The 17,923-nt window shown below is 47.3% G+C and overlaps 1 protein-coding gene across 2 annotated transcripts; it reads right to left on the reverse strand.

The window, feature by feature from the left end:
• Positions 1–1,109: 1,109 nt before the first annotated feature.
• On the reverse strand, positions 1,110–11,060 carry SERPING1 (serpin family G member 1). 2 transcript variants are annotated; one of them, XM_084800188.1, is made up of 8 exons: positions 10,984–11,060; positions 10,411–10,488; positions 8,753–9,290; positions 7,005–7,139; positions 5,439–5,642; positions 5,119–5,255; positions 3,034–3,253; positions 1,110–1,592 (listed from the first exon to the last, which is right to left on the reverse strand). In XM_084800188.1, the coding sequence occupies exons 2-8, from the start codon at positions 10,462–10,464 to the stop codon at positions 1,339–1,341; spliced, it is 1,542 nt and encodes a 513-aa protein (XP_084656314.1). In that variant the 5' UTR covers positions 10,465–10,488; positions 10,984–11,060; the 3' UTR covers positions 1,110–1,338. The 2 variants fall into 2 exon arrangements, with proteins under 2 accessions (XP_084656314.1, XP_084656315.1); XM_084800189.1 differs by having other exon boundaries at positions 10,989–11,007.
• Positions 11,061–17,923: the final 6,863 nt, after the last annotated feature.

The raw sequence follows: 17,923 nt of genomic DNA on the forward strand, positions 1-17,923 counted from the left end.
TAGCAACCCTTTTGGGGGGTCGAATGGCTCTTTCACAGGGGTCACCTAAGGCCATCAGAAAACACAGATATTCATGTGACAATTCTTAACAGTAGCAAAATTATAGTTATAAAGCATCAGAGAAGATAATTTCATGTCGTGGTGTCACCACAACTTGAGAAATTGTATTAAAGGGACAAGCATTAGGAAGGTTGGGAACCCATAGAGGAATACCAAAAAGTGTCACCCAAGACCATTGTGGTGGTTTGAAGAGGAATGGCCCCCATAGTCTCATGTGTTTGAATGCTTGATCCATAGAGTGTGGCCCTGTTGGAGTGGGTGTGGCCCTGTTGGAGTGGGTGTGGCCCTGTTGGAGTGGGTGTGGCCTTGTTGGAGTGGGTGTGGCCTTGTTGGAGTGGGTGTGGCCTTGTTGGAGTGGGTGTGGCCCTGTTGGAGGAAGTCTGTCACTGTGGGGGCAAACTTTGAGGTCTCAGGTACTTAAGGCCAGGCTAGTGACACGAAGCTTTTCTCCTGCTACCAGCGGATCAAGATGTAGAACTCTCATTTCCTCCAGGACCATGTCTGCCTGCATGCTGCCATGTTTCCTCCATGGATAATGGACTAAGCCTCTGAAACTGTAAGCCAGCCCCAACAAAATGTTTGCCCTTATCAAAGTTTCTGTGGTTGGGCTGGAGAGATGGCTCAGAGGTTAAGATCACTGGCTGTTTTTCCAGAGGTCCTGAGTTCAATTCCCAGCAACCACATGGTGGCTCACAACCATCTATAGTGAGATCTGGTGCCCCCTTCTGGTGTGCAGGTGTACATGCAGGCAAAACATTGTATACATAATAGATAAATATTTTTTTAAAAGTTCCTGTGGTCATGGTGTCTCTTCACAGCAAATGAAACCCTAACAACCATCAGTGACCAGCCATCCCTGACCAGGGAAGCTCAGCTAGTCAGATCAGCAAGTCCGCTGGCCAATCCCAAGTCACGGATGAAATAATAAGCCTCGATGGTTTTAAGGCACTGAGTTTAGAGTGGCTTATTACACGGCAGTGAGCAGCTGATTCAGGAAGCATGGCAATTCTTGTTTTCTGATATTGAGGCAACCAGTACCCAGACACACGTGAGAGAGGAAAATGTCTGCAAGTTTTATTTGTAGAGTCTGGCTAAGTTTGAACCCCAAAAGCTGCAAAAAGTGGTTTAGAGAGCATATCGATGCCATGGGGGCTGGTGGATGGAAATAGGTCCCTCTGCCAGACCCGAAGGCTGGGCGTGGCTGGGCGTGGCTGGGGCAGGCAGAAACCGGTTGCGCTGAAGCTTGGGCTGCTTACTCAAGCCTGTCTCCCGCCCGTCTCAGGCCCTGGGGTCGTGGACACGGCCCATGAAGAACGGGAACTTGTGTTGCTGGTCCCAGAGCAGGAAGAGGAAAGGTTGCTGCACCTCAAAGATGACCAAGTGTCTGGCCACGGAGATGGAGGAGGCTGCGGCTGCCTCCACGCCTGTCTCTGTCAGCTCCAGCAGCGTCTGGTGCTTCATCGAAGACACCTGGAGATCTGGGTCGTCAGTCAGCCCACACAGGTTGAGGTCGTAAGAGAAGTCAAAGAATTCTGGGGGGGAAACAAGATAACAAGACCAGAGATCAGTGGGGAAACTCTTGGTGGGTGGCGACTCTTGGCTCGGACATTTCCTGGGTGAGCTTCAAATTCCCACAGTCTCTTCCTCCTCAGATTTGTATGGCTTCTGGGCTTGTCAGTGGAAAACCCTGTCAGTGGGCCCAACCACTATTCTCAAGAGGTGAGAGGCCTCACACTCTGCCCACCACCAACTCTGTCCTGAAAAAAAAATGACGTCATTACTTCCTTGTCTCCAAGGACTTTGGAAAATAGAGATAGGTAATATGCTATAAAATGAGATTATATGAAGGTATAATGCTGTGAAGTGATAAGAAATGTATACCGGTCTCTGCTCTAAATCCCTGACAAAGAGCCCCTAAAGCCCTAGCGGTTCCTTCGCAACAGAGGTGCTGGAAGCAGGTTTTGTTTTAATATTTGTTTTTCTGGGCTAGAGAGATGGCTCAGCGGTTGGGAGCACTGACTGCTCTTCCAGAGGACCCAGGTTCAATTCCCAGCACCCATATGGCAGCTCACAACTGTCTGTAACTCCAAAATTTGACACCCGTAGACATACAATGCACATAAAATGAAAATAATTTAAAAAATATTTGTTTTTTTCCCCTTACCTCCCCCCAACCCCTCCCTGCTTTCTTTTGAGAGAGGGTTCCTCTGTGTAGCCAGGCTGTCTTAGAACTCTCACTTATAGACCATGCTGGCCTCACACTCACAGAGATCTGCCTTATGAATGCTGGGTTTAAAGGTGTGCGCCATGACTAACGACTTAATATTTGGGTTTTGTTTGTTCGTTTGGTCCCTGTTCCTAAAGCCTTTGCAATTCTCCAGCAGGAGGAGTACTAGGTGCATCTTTTAGTCTATTACACGGAGGGATGGACAGATGAATGGGATTGGGGTGCATGATGTAAAATCCACAAAGAATCAATAAAAAGTATTAAAAAAAAAAAGTAAATCTCCCAATCAATTGCAAAAAGAACAGGGCGCTCCTGAAGTCTCCTGAGAACTCGGAGCCCCTGCACTGTCATATCTCGATGGATCTGAGCTTATCCTGTGAGGTGGCTGATTAGTGAATGTGCCTGGGGAAGTGGATGTCCACAGCCCATCCAGGTCACCTGTTCCAGTGAGCCACGGTAGAAACATCCCAGAGATCTGGAGGTTGGACTACTGTTTTGGTTTGACTATGTACGACTCGTCCAAAGGGATGCCGCGCAAACTTTGGGTAAGTCACAAAGTTTCTTAGTTTCAGCTTTCTCGGCGGCCTCACGGGATAAAACCCCCTGACCCTTTAGTTCAAGCAGTTGAGGAGTGAACTCATGTTAAGGATGAAAAGATAGAACTTAAAGTGACAGTGACATTTTAGCAGCACCTCTCCCTCATCTCCTCGGGACCCGGGAGTGACCTCAGGTGGCCCCGGGCTCACCCAGTTTCTCCATGACGGACAGCATGTCTTGGTCGCTCTTTACTTTGATGCGTGGCATCATCAGGTAAGTGGACTGGAACTTGGACAGCTCCAGCTTCTTCATGATGGCCTTGAAGACAGCGGGGTTGAGTGCCTCTTCCATGTCCTGGAGTGGGTATTTTGTGCTCTGGGGCACCATGATGACAAAGCTCAGGTTGTGAGAGAGCTGCAGCTGTCCCACCTAGAGAGGATGAGACGCACCATATTAGCTCTTCAAGCCAAGGCCTTTCCTTCCTCCCCCGTCTCCTGTGCCCCAAGATTGTCTCTCAGTGTATACTGTTCCAGTGAGCAGCTGCTTATCAAAGGACCTGACTGCCATGCTGTGCCATGAAATGGGCAAGCCAGTCGGTCTGACTGAAATGCACTGGTCCTGGTGAGAGCCCAAGGAGTGAGCCCAAGTTTTGGATCATACCCTGCCTAGTTACAGAATAAAAGAGAAAGAGTTTGGCTTCTTCACTTTTTTCTTTTTTGGTTTTTCAAGACAGAGTTTCTCTGTGTAGCCTTGGCTGTCCTGGACTCGCTTTGTAGATCAAGCTGGCCTCGAACTCACAGAGGTCCGCCTGCCTCTGCCTCCGGAGTGCTGGGATTAAAGGCGTGCACCACCACCACCCGGCAAGATGTAATTTATTTAAGCCCTGTTTCTTATATACTTCAAATTATCTCTAGATTACTTCCAATACCAAATACAAAACTGTCTTGTAAATAGTTGTGCCGGGCGTGGTGGCACACACCTTTAATCCCAGCACTCAGGAGGCAGAGGCAGGCGGATCTCTGTGAGTTCGAGGCCAGCCTGGTCTACAAAGCGAGTCCAGGAAAAAAAGTTGCATACTCTATTGTTTAGGGAATAGTGACAAGAAAAAAATGTGTGCATGTTCAGTATAATTTTTTTTTCTTAAATGTCTTCTGTTGACAGTTCTTCTAATCCATGGGTGCACCACCCATGGATATGAGATCCTAGCTCAAAAAACCCTCCGCGTGAGACACAGAGATAAACACAGCCAAGTGGAAAGGGCCCCGGAGATCTCCCAAGGTGAAAACAAGAGCAGCTATGCCAGGAAGGTATGTTTTCCTCGTGCTCATAGCTAAGGCATTGCTACCTGACCTGCAGAGCTGAGTCTTACAGGTGCAGCAAGGCAGGAACACTTAGGCAGGAACACTTAGGCACGACCATATTTACTAACTAGAATCTCTTAGGTTCCCCCTCTTCCTCCCCCCTCTTCCTCCTCCTCTTCCTTCTCTTCCTCCTTTTTCTTAAGACAGTATCTCTTTATTCTACAGCTCTGGCTGACCTGGAACTCCTATGTAGACCAGGCTGGCCTCGAACTCACAGCCTCTGCCTCCCGAGTGCCAGTTTGGGCTCCACATTCTGCCTTTTCTCTCTCCCTTCCCACCAGAATTATATTGTCCAATCTCTGCCAAAGAACTTCATTCAGCTAGGCATGGTGGCACACATCTTTAATCCCAGCACTTGGGAGGCAGAGGCAGAGGCAGAGGCCATCCTGGTCTACAGAGTGACTCCTAGGACAGCCACGCTGGCTACACAGAGAAACCCTGTCTCAAACAAACAAACAACAAAAAAGTAACTGAATACCTAGGTATACATACAGTTAACACATATCTATAAATACACATATATCTACAAGTGTACTTATGCATATGCATAGTGTACAACAAGCTACCAGAAGTGGTGGCTGCTGAGAAAGAGAGAGAGAGACAGAGAGAGAGAGAGAGAGAGAGAGAGAGAGAGAGAGAGAGAGAGAGAGATATGGATGCACAGAATTAAAACACGACTCACTTTTTTTTTTTTTTTTGCCATTTGATGCAGTAGAGATGAATAAAGAATTGTGTCTAGACTCATGTCTTCCAGCCTAGAATTCCCTGCCTCGGTCAAAATGAGGAAGAGGAGGAGGAGGAGAGAAGGTGGGACTAGCAGACGGAAGCTGTAGAAATGGGGACTTTCCCAGCAGCGCCAGACAAGGATGAGGAGAAAGGACGAGGGATGCTCAGATGCGTCTGCAGCAGGAACAGCATGAGGCAAGAACTCACTTTGGCCTTCAGAGTCTGGTCACTGAAATGGACCATAGGGTACTTTTTGCTGCTCATCATGGGTACTTTGATCATCGAGTTCTTGTAGAGGAAAGACTCCATCGTTTTCTTTTGCTCAAATGCTTTCTTCCACTTGGCTAAGGGAAGAAAGGGTGGCTGTAATGCAGGCAGGAACAGTGTTAAAGGTCCTGCTAGGGAAGGGCAGGACAGTCAGCCACGTGGGGGATGTGGCGGGAACTCTGAGCCTGGTGGCATGTGAAAAAGACGGGGTGGGAGGCAGAACCGCAGCAGGCACACTACCTGCCTGATGTTTTCCTCACCACTCAAGTAGACCGCGTTCAGAAGGACCAGGCGGGTGTCAGAGGGCAGGCTGTGCAGCAGCTCCCTGATCTTGTGGTTGGTCTTCTCAGCCACCCAGGTGTTGATGAGTTCTAAGTTAGCATCGTGGTCTGGGCCCAGGACTCTGGGGCTGCTTCCGTACAGCCTCTGAGAGGCATTCGCATAGGCCTCTCTTATGGCCAGGTCTGAGGGGCAGGACAAGAGAGCAAAGCATGAGTCTGCTGAGCAATCCCACCCCCTTTCAAAGAGCAAGTTTGAGAGCGAGCACACTTCCCAAAGATTTTTTGGTTTTGTTTTTGTTTTGTTTTGTTTGTTTTTCCTTGAGCTACACTAGGTAGCTCTGGCTGGACTAGAACTCATGTAGACCAGACTGGCCTGGAACTCACGGAGATCTGCCTGCCTCTGCCTCCTGAGTGCAGGGATTAAAGACCATCACATTTATCCGGGATTCCATGGTTCTTCTTGCCCACTCCAATGAAGACAAAATGCTGCCAAAGGGACCTGCCCACTCCTCTATTACAGATATGCACATCAGACTCAAGAAAATCAAATCTTGAACTAAGAGCAGCCAAACTCCTGGGTGCCCCTGCTGCTCCTGCTTGCTGCTGACTAGTGCTTGGCTAGACAGCCTCAGGGACAGCTGCGCTTGACTTTCCCCTCTGTTCTTTGGCAGGAGTAGGCCCCGCTCCCAGGCCTCAGTGGAAGTTCATGGCAAGACTTCCTGACTTTTGCTCTCACAGCCCAAGTCCACTGGAGGACATGTGAGTGGGCGCTTTAAGAAGCAGACTGTTTTATTGGACTGAACAGATGGACGTATTTGATCAAAAAAGATCAGAACCCTAGGCTTTGCTACTGCTGCCTGGGGCCTAAAACCCAGAACCTTAGCAGAACTCTGGAAGTGAGTGCAGGGGATGCCGGTAGCCCTAAAATAGTGAACGCGGTGCCCATTAACTGAGCAGGACAAAGCATACCATTGGCTGTCAGTAAGTAAGTAATGTAGTATTTATTAAATCCTCTGAGCCATATATTTTTCTAAGATAAAAAACAAAAATGTCAGGTGTGGTGGAGCATGCCATTAACACCAAAACTTGGGAGGCAGAGGCACCAGGACCTCTGTGAAGTTAAGGCCGGCAGTTTACATAGGGAGTAAAGGTTGGCCAGGACTACATAGAGATCCTGTTAGAGAGAGAGAGAGAAAGGAGGGGCACTGAGATTTTTAGGCAGTCTCCTTCCCTTTTTTCTTTAATTTTTTTCCTTCCATGTATTTTCTGAGTTTTCTACAACAAATATGGCTTATTAAAGTAAAATAAAAAAGCCAAGCATGATAGCACGTGTCTATAATCTCAGCAAGCTAGACTAGAGGACTGCCAAAAAGTGAGGCTATGTTTTTAATCCTGTGCAATCTATCTAGCTCCTGGAGGCAGCCAAAACTCCCGCTGAGGCCCCTGTTTACCCTGACTCATTCCCAGTACAGACCCTTCCATTCTCTTTCCCATGCTTTGTTTTCCAGAATCTTCCACAGCTTACTGTCTGCCCTGGACACTCACCTGGGCTGTGGAAGATCTGAGACACAGAGGTGACGCCTTTGGATGAGAAGGCCTTCAGAGCCTGGTGGACACAGGCAAAGTCCTTGGGGTAGGACAGGATACCCTCCAAGTTGCTCTTGGTGCTCTCTCCAGCCCCTACAACAGAGGTCAGAGAGAGGGGAGGGTTTTGGGGGAGGAATGGGAGACCCGCTATTTGAGGCTGAGGCCTGCCTAGAATGAAGGGTGCTTCCTGCTATGTTGGGGGGTCTCAGAACACCAGAACTGTATTCTGGGGACAGTTTGTGTGTCAGGAAGGTGGTGGGCAATCCTGAGTCTTCCTGCACATCTTTCTAACCACGGTTCCACATTAACTCTGATTTAGATGGTTTGATTCACAAAGGATCATCCTGTAAGCAGAGGCATTTGATCACTATTATAAAAGAGGATGCGTATTATTCATTATTAAGCACTTAGTATGCATGTCTTCTCTGCCATAACAGCTAAAATCTGTCAAGAGCATTTCTCCTGGTCCAGGTATTCTGACTCCACTCCAATTTCATCTTATTACATTGTCACCAAGCCTTTTACATAGGATATTCACTTTCTTATGTAGAGCAAAACCTTGATATTTCAGAGATTATGATATTAAATGTATTTAAGCATAAGAGCTAATCAGTGAAAGATGAATGCAGGATTGAACTAAAACTAACGAACTGAAACCAACTGACTAGAAAGGACCTCCCAGGAGACTTTGAGGATGTCTGAGGACACTCTGACTGTCATACATGGAGAAGTGGATGCTACTAGATATGGTGGCAAGTTAGGATTTTGGAGTGTCAGGAGAAGGGGTCTTGTATGTGCAGTCTCTAAAGCCTTTCTGGAATTTCCCCTGTTGGGAAATCTCTCCCCCCCCCATCTTTCTTCACTGCCTGTGGTAATTTGTTATTGCCTTTTCCAGATGAATCACTCTTATGAAGGCAGAAGGTTTTTTTGTTTTTGTTTTTTAATATTTATTTTATGTATTTGAGTGCTCTATCTGCGTGTACACCTGCAGGCCAGAAGAGGGCACCAGATCTCATCATAGATGGTTGTGAGCCACCATGTGGTTGTTGGGAATTGAACTCAGGACCTCTGGAAGAGCAGTCAGTGCTCTTAACCACTGAGCCATCTCTCCAGCCCAGCAGAAGGTTTTTTGTTTGTTTATTTGTTTTGCTTTTTGTTTTTTCCAGACAGGGTTTCTCTGTATGGTCTTGGCTGCTTGCTTTGTAGAGCAGGCTGGCCTCAAACTCAAAGAGATTCACCTGCCTCTGCCTTCCGAGTGCTTGGGTTAAAGGCGTGATTTTAAAATGTAGATATCACCATCTCTACTTAAGAGCTGATAACTCACACTCAGCAGGGGTTATGTGAACTGCCTGTGGCAGAGCTAGAAAGTGTGTTACCATGACTCTATCTTAGGTCTATCTCTGGTGATGTCATTTCCCCTATCACCTCCCCTGCCTTGAACCATGACTTGTAACTGGGACCTTATTTTATACATTGTTAATGAGTCCATAGTGGTTTATGAGAAGTAGTACTGGCTGGAGAGATGGCTCAGCCGTTAAAAAGGCTCGGCTCAGAATCAAAGATATAAGAAACAGCACCTAATTAAATCACTGTTAAATGAAGCAATGTCCTGTCAGCCCATCTTACAGCTACTTTCCAGAGACAAAGCTTTGCAGAACGTGTTGGTGGTTACCGATCCCTACGGAAGGGACGGAAGTGAGTCTTACCAAGAAGGACCTGTGTGAGGAGGCTGGCGATGCTGAGTGGGGAGAAGGCCATGTTGGTCTCAGGCTTCTTGGTAGCTGAGAAGGCGTGGTAGAGCTTCACCGAGAAGTCTGTCAGAGCCTCCGCCAGCGTAGCCTCTGAAGAGTCTCTGTCTTCACCAGAGCAATGAGCAAGTGGCTCTGGGCAGGAGGGTTCAGTAGGAGCCTGGGTGGGAGGGTCTGTGGTTGCCGAGGGCTGGCTGGAAGTATCCATAAGGGGCTGGCTGGAGGAATTCACAGGGTCCTGGCTAGGAGAATCCGTGGGTAGCTGTGTAGCTGGTTGGGTAAGCGGGGTGTAGGACTTGTTGGCAGCTGTATCCAGGGAGTCGTTTGTTATTTTGGTGGATGTACTGGTTGTTGGCCAGGTAGAAGACTGTGCTGTACGCTCAGTGGGACCCCAGGAGCCATCTCTTTCAGCGAAGGCATCCCAGCTTTCCTCTTCAATGACCAATGGTTCCTGCATGCTGAGGCTGGTAGCTTCTGAATCTGAGAAGGCTCCATCCTGTGGTTCAGGAAACAGTGTTTTCATTTCTTGATGGGCATAGCCCCCTCAAGTGCTCCAGGTACGAGAGAAGACAGGCAACACAGTGCAGCCGCTGTTCCTGGTACAGCCTGGCAGGTGAAGGGCCTGCCTTGGGCCACCCCTCCCCACAACTATTCCTTCAGAAACAGACAAAATGCTAGGAAAAAACTCAGCAGGGGTCATGAAGCAATTCTGATTTGGTTTATCAGTTACCTGTGTTCAGTGATGCCATTCAAGACGCCATTTTCCTCTAAATATCTACTTGCTTTGACTCACTTGCCAGGCTAGTGCCTCTGCGGGTCTTATTTTAGGACTATGGGTTTTCAAGGAGTGGATGTGGCACACCAGTGCGTATTGAAAACAATTAGTATATTCCAAAGGACAGGAAGAAACGGTGAGCTAAGTACAGTGGCACAATCTGTAAGCCCGGTCAGCCAGGCTTTGGGAAGTGGTGCAGGGGGATCTTCTTACGTGGCTAGTGTATTCAGAACGGGAGGAGAGTACTAAATCCCAGATCCCCTTGCTTAACTGGACATCCCGTGCTGTGCTGACTCCCCAAGGTTACCCGGGATGCCAACTCTCAGCGTAACTCGCTGCTCATCCACTGGAAACAAGCGCTCACTCTTTTCAATGAGTTTACTTTTTATTCCCTGTCCTCCCAGGCCACTGGAAACCACAATACTCTTAACCTTGGTGAGAGTCCAGGTCTGTCTGCTCGCCTTCCTCCTCGCACCTTGTTTTTCCACAGTCCCCAGCCTGGAAGAGCCTGTCAGCAGAATTGGGGGGGGGGGGGGCGGGCAGAGTCTGTTTCCCACAACTTCGGGCTTGTTCTTTACCTTGCTTTCTTTGATATGTCCAAGCGCGGCTGGTGGGCTGGGTGGGGTCTATGTATTCTCCCTTTTATATATTAGGTTAAGGAAACTTGGAGATGCGTAGGCCCAAGACCATTCAGCTAATGCACCTTCCAATATAGTCCCAGTCCCTCCTCCAACGCTAGGGCAAGGCACGAACTTAAGACTCCCAGGAGGAGCTTCCTTGCTTCGCCAGGGCCTGAAGGGTTAATTCACCCCACCACTCCCCTCACAGAGGGACCACTTACCCCAGCCAGCAACAGCAGCAGCAGGAGGGTCAGTGGGGTCAGCCTGGAGGCCATCTGGGTAGCAAAGTCAGCTGCGTCCTACGAAGCCAGTTAGCCTCAGAGGCAGCCCGCGAGCCTAGGAGCTCAGGGCGGTGGGGGGTCCACCCTATCCCTGGGCCCGCCCCCATTCGCATTTCAGGCCTGGACCCTTCTTTGCTGTGTTTTCAGCCTCCTCCCTCTGGGGGCAACCTTCTCCCTGGCTCCGCCCTCTGTTTTGTTTTCCCCAAACCGCTTCCCTTTCCCGGCACCGGCTGGCCGGTCTCTCCCTTCACACCCAGGTCTCGGCCCATCTGTTCAGTCTCCCGGGTCCCGCTTAACTAAACAATAAAGCCAGAGACAGCAGGAGAGGAGGGCTAGGGCGGGCTGGGCAGCACGGCTTTGAGAGAGAGAAGGAGGCAGGAGGCTCAAGTGGAAGCAAGCCTGTGGAAACTGCAGAGATTACACACAAGGGGGTGGAAAGTTGAGGAGAAGGAGGCTAGAGACCTCCCCGCCAAGCCCTCTTAACATTGCGTCCCTCCCGAAAGTCCCTATTACCAAACTTGGTCCAAGTTCTTGGTCAACTAGGCAGCTTCAGGGAAGACTTAGTGGACAGTTGCAGAGGGTCATTGAGGGTGGGGTGGGTTCGGGGGGGGGCGCAGTTTAAGCTATTGGCTCGTTCAGGGCACTGCCCAGTTAAAAATTAAGGATGATTGATTGCTAGTGCGAGTTCCTGTAAATCAGGACGGGAAGGGCCCGGGACAGATGGGACTGCGTTTGGCACTGTGGGCCAGCCTAGGAGTTCAGCCTGGAGCCTGGGGCAGGATGCGATGTGGTGGAGTGGGGGAGCTTGAGGCAGGCTCTCAGCAATGGACAGCCAACCTTTCCTCCTGCGCTTCATGCATTTAGATAAAAGCAGAAGGAACACACACACACACACACACACACACACACACACACACAGTGCCCAGCACTTTGCAAGTGGTGAGGGTCTTTTTGTTTTTTTGGATTAATGGGTAAAGTAACCCTTTGAAAATAGGCCATTTGAGAGGTAAGAAACCAAGCCTTAGGAGCTGTTGAATGTTTGGCCTTCCATGGCCCTCATTTGGAGACATGCCAGGCTTGGATCCGAGTCTTCTAAGTCCTAACGGGATCTTCCCCAGCCCTACACATAATCAGTGGGTCCCAGTTTGAGAACAGGGAGTCTGAGGCTCCCAGCTGAGCCCAGTTCCAACCTCTACTAGCAAAACAAAACAAAACAACCACAAAACTTAACAACCAACAACCCCAAACCAGCTTAACAACAACAACAACAAATCCTGAGGCGTGTGTGTCTGTGGTTGAGCTGTCACGATGGGCCTGTTATGGGAGACCCCAGCAAGGAGGAGTCCAGTTGGATTTGCGTTTTAAGTCAATCCCACGCAACCTTGGATTACACTTGCGATAAAAAAAACCTTTTGCCATTGTTTTGTGTCTAAAACTCAAATTTGACTGAGCAGTCTGCATTTTCTTTTCCGTATCTGATAAGCCCTATGTCTTCTGCAAGACAAGGCTGTTTTGTTTGTTTGTTTGTTTGTTTTTGTTTTTGTTTTTGTTTTTTCCTGGTGCCAGGTGCGGGGGGGGGGGGGGCGGAGGAGAGGACTCACGTCTTCCAGGGGATCTTAGCAAAGACTCTGAGTGTTTCCTGGCTCTGTGCTCGTTTTGAGTAACCACTTGGGGAGCTGCTAAACTACAGCAAGGTTCTATAGTATTAGAGCTGCGCTTTGATTAGTCGAAGGCAAATTGCTCTTTATACCCCAGGCCCCGAGTGATGGCTTTGGGGCGTAGTGAGCTGTGGCTTCTAGGAAATGGGTGAGCCCCACTAAAAGCTAGGATGGTCATTGTGTTCTTATGTTTCTCCTCTCATTAAATCTCATGACACCCAGGAAGCAAGTACTAATATTAACCTCATCTTAAGTGAGGTTTTAAAAATAATTAATTAATTAATTAATTTGCATGAGCACCCTATCTGCATGGTCACCTGCCTGCCCAAAGAGGGTGCCAGGTCCTATTATAGATGCTTGTGAGCCCCCATGTGGTTGCTGGGAATTGAACTCAGGACCTCTGGAAGAGCAGACAGACAGTGCTCTTAACTGCTGAGCCATCTCTCTAGCACCAAGTGAGGTATTTCATTTTAATTTATTTTAATGAGGCTCAGGGGCTGGAGAAATGGCTCAGCAGTTAAGAGCACTTGATCGCTCTTACAGAGGATCTGGGTTCCGCTCCCAATACCTACTTGGTAGCTTATGATCATCTATAACGCCAGTTCTAAGGATCCAATGCCCTCTTCTGACCTCTGCAGGTACCGCATACATGTAGTGCACATATGTACACACAGGCAAAGCACTTCTACAAATAAAATAAAATGAATGAATGAATGATTTAAGAATGAGGCTTAGGGGCTGGAGAGATGGCTCAGAGGTTAAGAGCATTGACTTCCCTTCCAAAGGTCCTGAGTTCAATTCCCAGCAACCACATGGTGGCCCACAACCCTCTGTAATGTGATCTGATGTCCTCTTCTGGCTTGTAGATGTACCTGTAGGCAGAGCACTGTATACATACATACATACATACATACATACATACATATATACATACGTACTTTAAAAAAATGAGGCTTAGAGTAATTGTTAGATCCACCCAAAATAACATTGTATGGTTTGAATCTGAAATGTTGCCCACAGATGAATCTATACCAAACATTTTGTTTTTACCAATAGCTGGTGGCACTCACTACCTTTGAAAGCCGCAGAATTTCTTGGAGGCAGAAACCTGTTGATGGTAGTAGGTGCCAATAGGCAGTTTTATTTATTTACTTATTTATTTATTTATTGTTTTTGAGACAGGGTCTCTCTGTGTGTAGCCTTGGCTGTCCTGGACTCACTTTGTAGACCAGGCTGGCCTCGAACTCACAGTGATCCATCTGCCTCTGCCTTTCGAGTGCTGGGATTAAAGCCGTGCGCCACCACTGCCCGGCCCAGCTCCTGCCATAAGTAGAGCTACTTGCCGTGCCCTCTCCACTGTGATAGACGGAAACTCTTTGATATTATGGACCAAACTAAACATGTTAACCATGAAGTTGACTGTGTCAGATACTTTGGTCACAGAGACATGAAAGTAACTAATATAGATCATTGGTTACCAGAGTAGGCTAGTTTCTGTGACCAAATCTAGCCATGTCAACCTTTGAGACTAGTTTGTGGGGATTACGTGAGAGTTTGGCAATGCAGGCTAGGGGAATGCTACAGTATTGTACACTCTACTTAATGGGCTGTTGCAGGTGGGCATGGGAAAACTTAATGCCTACCAAGTAGACAGGAAAGAAAAGCTCATGATGTTTCCGATAGTGATAAGGGTTCTACTGAGAAACGGGCTACATTCAGTCTGGCAAAGAATTTGGCTACATTCTGTTTGTGTGGTGAAATTTTGAGTGAGACTGGATGGAAAAGTAATAGACTTGAGAGAAAGAGCATGAGAGAAAGAGTGAGCCCGAGAAGTGGTATTAACGCCCAAGGAAGCACGGGGCTAGGGAAGCGCTGTTGACATCCAAGGAAGCCTTTTGAGCTAACACTGGGTGATCTCGGCAACACAAACGGCCTATCTGAAGTCCACAAAAATCTCTGAAGAAACAGACTCAAAATAGATTCAAGCTCACAGCTACAACCAGAGATGGAAACTGACCCGCCCCCCTCAGAGATGGGATCACACACTTCCCTGAGCAAATGGCCAACAAAAAAGAACAAAGAAAGTTACGCTGAGTGGTCTTGGCACCTTTCCTCTCTGTAGCCCTTTGGACTTTAGCACCCCCCCCCCCTTATGTCAACTATCAAAAGTTCCTCAGGTCAACTCAGGGTCGCTTCCTGCAACCTTTGATTTGAGGATCCGTTGAGGTCCAGCCCAGGGGCTGAATTAAAGATTCCTCTTGTATTTATAGCAGTTTCGAGTCTTTCTGGTTCTTTTTTGGGGGGATCAATCTGGGTGTAGCAGACTAATGTGTTTGGTAGAAGAACTTTTAAGACAGGCTATTGGCATGGTTAATTCTGGCAGGTTTTTGTCAAGTTTGCAGCAAGAATCGGGAGGAAAAAGACTGGCAGAAAAGTGTGAGTCCAGTGGCTCGGGAAGGAGATGGATTGTTTAAGGTTGCAGACAAAGTGTCTTCCCAGGTTTGTGGTATGTAAGAACTCAGCTGAGATCCCAAGGAGCCTGGATCCTACTGGACCTAGCAGTGGGACCTGATGTCATCTGCATAGTGTTGGTTTTGTAGATACACAGAATGAGAATTTTGTGATCATGGAAGCTTGCACCCACATGTTTAAGGAAATTTTGGGCTGGGCATGGTAGCACACGCCTGTAATCCTAGCACTCAGAGAGGCAGAGACAGGTGGATCTCTGTGAATTTGAGGCCAGTCTGGTCTACAGAGTGAGTCCAGGACAGCCAAGGCTACACAGCGAAACCCTGTCTCCAAAAACAAACAAACAAACAAACAAACAAACAAACTAGACAAAACAAAACAAACAAACAGGAAATCCAGGGAGGCCAGATATATGTAGCAAGCTTGGAGCCCTGCAATGGATCCCTGAGAGGGCAGTGCATGAAGCTGTGAAGGTAAAGAGTTCATTCATTCATCTAAGGATGTTTTATTCCTTCAAACTTACCACTACGATGTCATATATGTGCTCTGTAAAATTTTCAAACAAATCAGGCATTTACAAAATTGAGTCATTGTAGACACAACTGTTTCTTAGTCACTCCAGACCTCTTCATAAGAGTGTACTATCACACGCATAATTATTGCTCGCTTGCTTCCTTCTTCTCCTCCTTTCTTCACCTCTCCCTCCCTGCCCCCTTCTCTCCCTGTCCTGTCCCCCCCTCCCCCCCCCCCCCCCCGTCTCTGTCTGTCTGTCTGTCTGTCTGTCTCTCTCTCTCTCTCTCTCTCTTGTCTCATACAGCCCTGGACTCAAACCTGGCCTATGAGATGTCCTGGAGCTTCTGACCCTCTAGCCTTCGCGTCTCAAGTGCTGGGATCCTAGTAGGTTTTGTGTCCGTGCCTAGTTTATATGGGCCCCTCTGCACGCTGACCAGGCACTCTGCCAATGGAAGTGTCCTCCAGCCCCCATAATGAATTTGTTTCTTACTTAATAAGGTCGTGTGAGAATTTGACTAAGTCATTATAGGTTGCCCCAGTTCATGGTTTCTAATAGATGTACAGCGTTCCGTTTTACAGATATATCACAACCAATTTCTCTGATCTCAGGCGTAATGAAATTTGAGTTGATTTACAGACTAGCCCTAGCTGCCTGCTGATTCCAGAAGGTTCTCTTGCTAAGGTTTACCCTTCTTGTCCAGACAGAAGCTTGCCTGCTGTGTTTGCTGCCTTTCTGGGTCTAACCTTCATTTCCAGCTGTTGGTAGCATCTCTTCAAGAGGTTCAGGCTTGTCTTGTTTACCCAGTTGTAAGTTTGGACTCCGTGTTAGTTACTTTTCTATTACTGTGATAAAATATAATAAAGCATAAAGTTAATTCAACCTATAGATGTATAACCCCTATGCCTGGCTCATGAACTTATTTATGGAACCAAGTATGTTTGTGGAATCACTTAGATTTTTAGTTTTTGGTTTGGTTTGATTTGAATTTTTGACATAGGGTTTCTTTATAGCCCTGGCTGTCCTGGAACTGTCTCTGTAGACTAGGCTGGCCTTGAACTCAGAGATCTGCCTGCCTCTTCTTCCCAAGTGCTGGGACTAAAGATGTGTGCCACCACTGCCCAGCAGACTTTCAGTTTATTTTCTGATGAGATATATGTTGCAATGGCTGTCTAGAGTCTTCATTTTTTCCTTTTTTTAAAAAAGATTTTTAAAAGTATTTGATGTATGTGTACTCTATGTGCATGTGCACCTGCCTGCCAGAAGAGGGCATCAAATCCCAGTTTAGATGGTGTGAGCCACCATGTGGTTTCTGGGAATTGAACTCAGGACCTCTGGAAGAGCAGCAGTCAGTGCTTTTAACCTCTGAACCATCTCTCCAGCCCAGAGTCTTCAAATTTTCATAATTTAAAATTACTTGTGGAGTAATTTTTAGGCATAGTGGCACATACCTTTAATCCTAGCACTTGGAAGACAGGTAGGTGGATCTCTGTAAGTTCAAGGCCAGTCTGGTTTACAAAGAAAGTTCCAGGGCAACCAAGTCTATTAGTACACAGAGAAAGTTTGTCATGCAAAGAAAAAAAAAAGCTCTTAACAAACTAAGTATTTATTTAATGGGGGGGGGGTGTGTTGAGACAGGATTTCTCTGTGTAACCTTGGCTGTCCTGGACTCATTTTGTAGACCAGGCTGGCCTTGATCTCACAGCGATCCGCCTGCCTCTGCCTCCCAAGTGCTGGGATTAAAGGCATGCACCATCACACCTGGCTACTAAGCTATTTCTTTAGGCCTCCTTTTTAATATAAATATATTTTTCTCTTTCTTTCTTTTCTTTCTTTCTTTCTTTCTTTTAAGACAGGGTTTCTCTGTGTGGCTTTGGCTTCCTGGACTCCCTTTGTAGACCAAGCTGGCCTCAAACTCACAGAAATCTGCTTGCCTCTGCCTTCCATAGTGCTGGGATTACAAGAGTGTGCCACCAGGCCCGACTATATGAATATTTTTTCATTACATTTATTTATTTGTGTGGGATGGAGAATGTGTAAGAAGGTTAGAGGGCAACCTGAAGGAGTCAATTCTCTTTTTGTACTGTGTGGATGAAACTCAGGTTATCAGTCTTGGCAGCACGCTCCTTTATCCACTGAGTCATCTTTAGTTGGCCTCATGCCTACATTTTAAAAAATGGCTTCTGGGGATTGAAGTCAAGTCCTCATGTTTGCAAGGCAAACATTTACCAACTGAACCATCTCTCTAGCTTGGCTGTCTTTAAAAAAAGAAAAAATCAGCTGGGCGTGGTGGCACGCACCTTTAATCTCAGCACTCAGGACGCAGAGCCAGGCAGATTAATGTGAATTCAAGGCCAGTCTGGTCAATAAATTGAGTTCACAACAGCCAAGGATACACAGAGAACCCCTGTCTTGAAAGAAATAAAGAAAAAAAGAAGAGAAAAAACCAACTGTTATGGCCAGTGGCTATAGTTTATTTTCATTTTAATTTCTGCATGGTTGGTAATTCTATTTCTTCTTTTTAAATGTGAAAAAATAGGATTTGCTGTGTGTCTCAGCCTGGTCCTCATCTTCCGTGCTCAGTCAGTGTTTCTGCCTCAGCCTGCCTCATTGCTCAGGCAGCTGATGCACGCCACTGCATCTTGTTAATTCTCAGTTACTTTGGTGTCCTCAAGTGTTGTCTGGTCTAGTGTTGATGGATGTTGGTTGCTTTCAGTTTCAAGGCATTTTTTCAATGCTACTCTGGACATATCTGTCCTCAGCCTGTTTTTTTAGGGCTTATACATCCGACCATCATGGCTAGGAGATGTTATGC

Source organism: Acomys minous (assembly GCF_964271855.1).
Source record: "Acomys minous genome assembly, chromosome: 10".
In the NCBI taxonomy this organism is placed as follows: Eukaryota; Metazoa; Chordata; class Mammalia; order Rodentia; family Muridae; genus Acomys; species Acomys minous.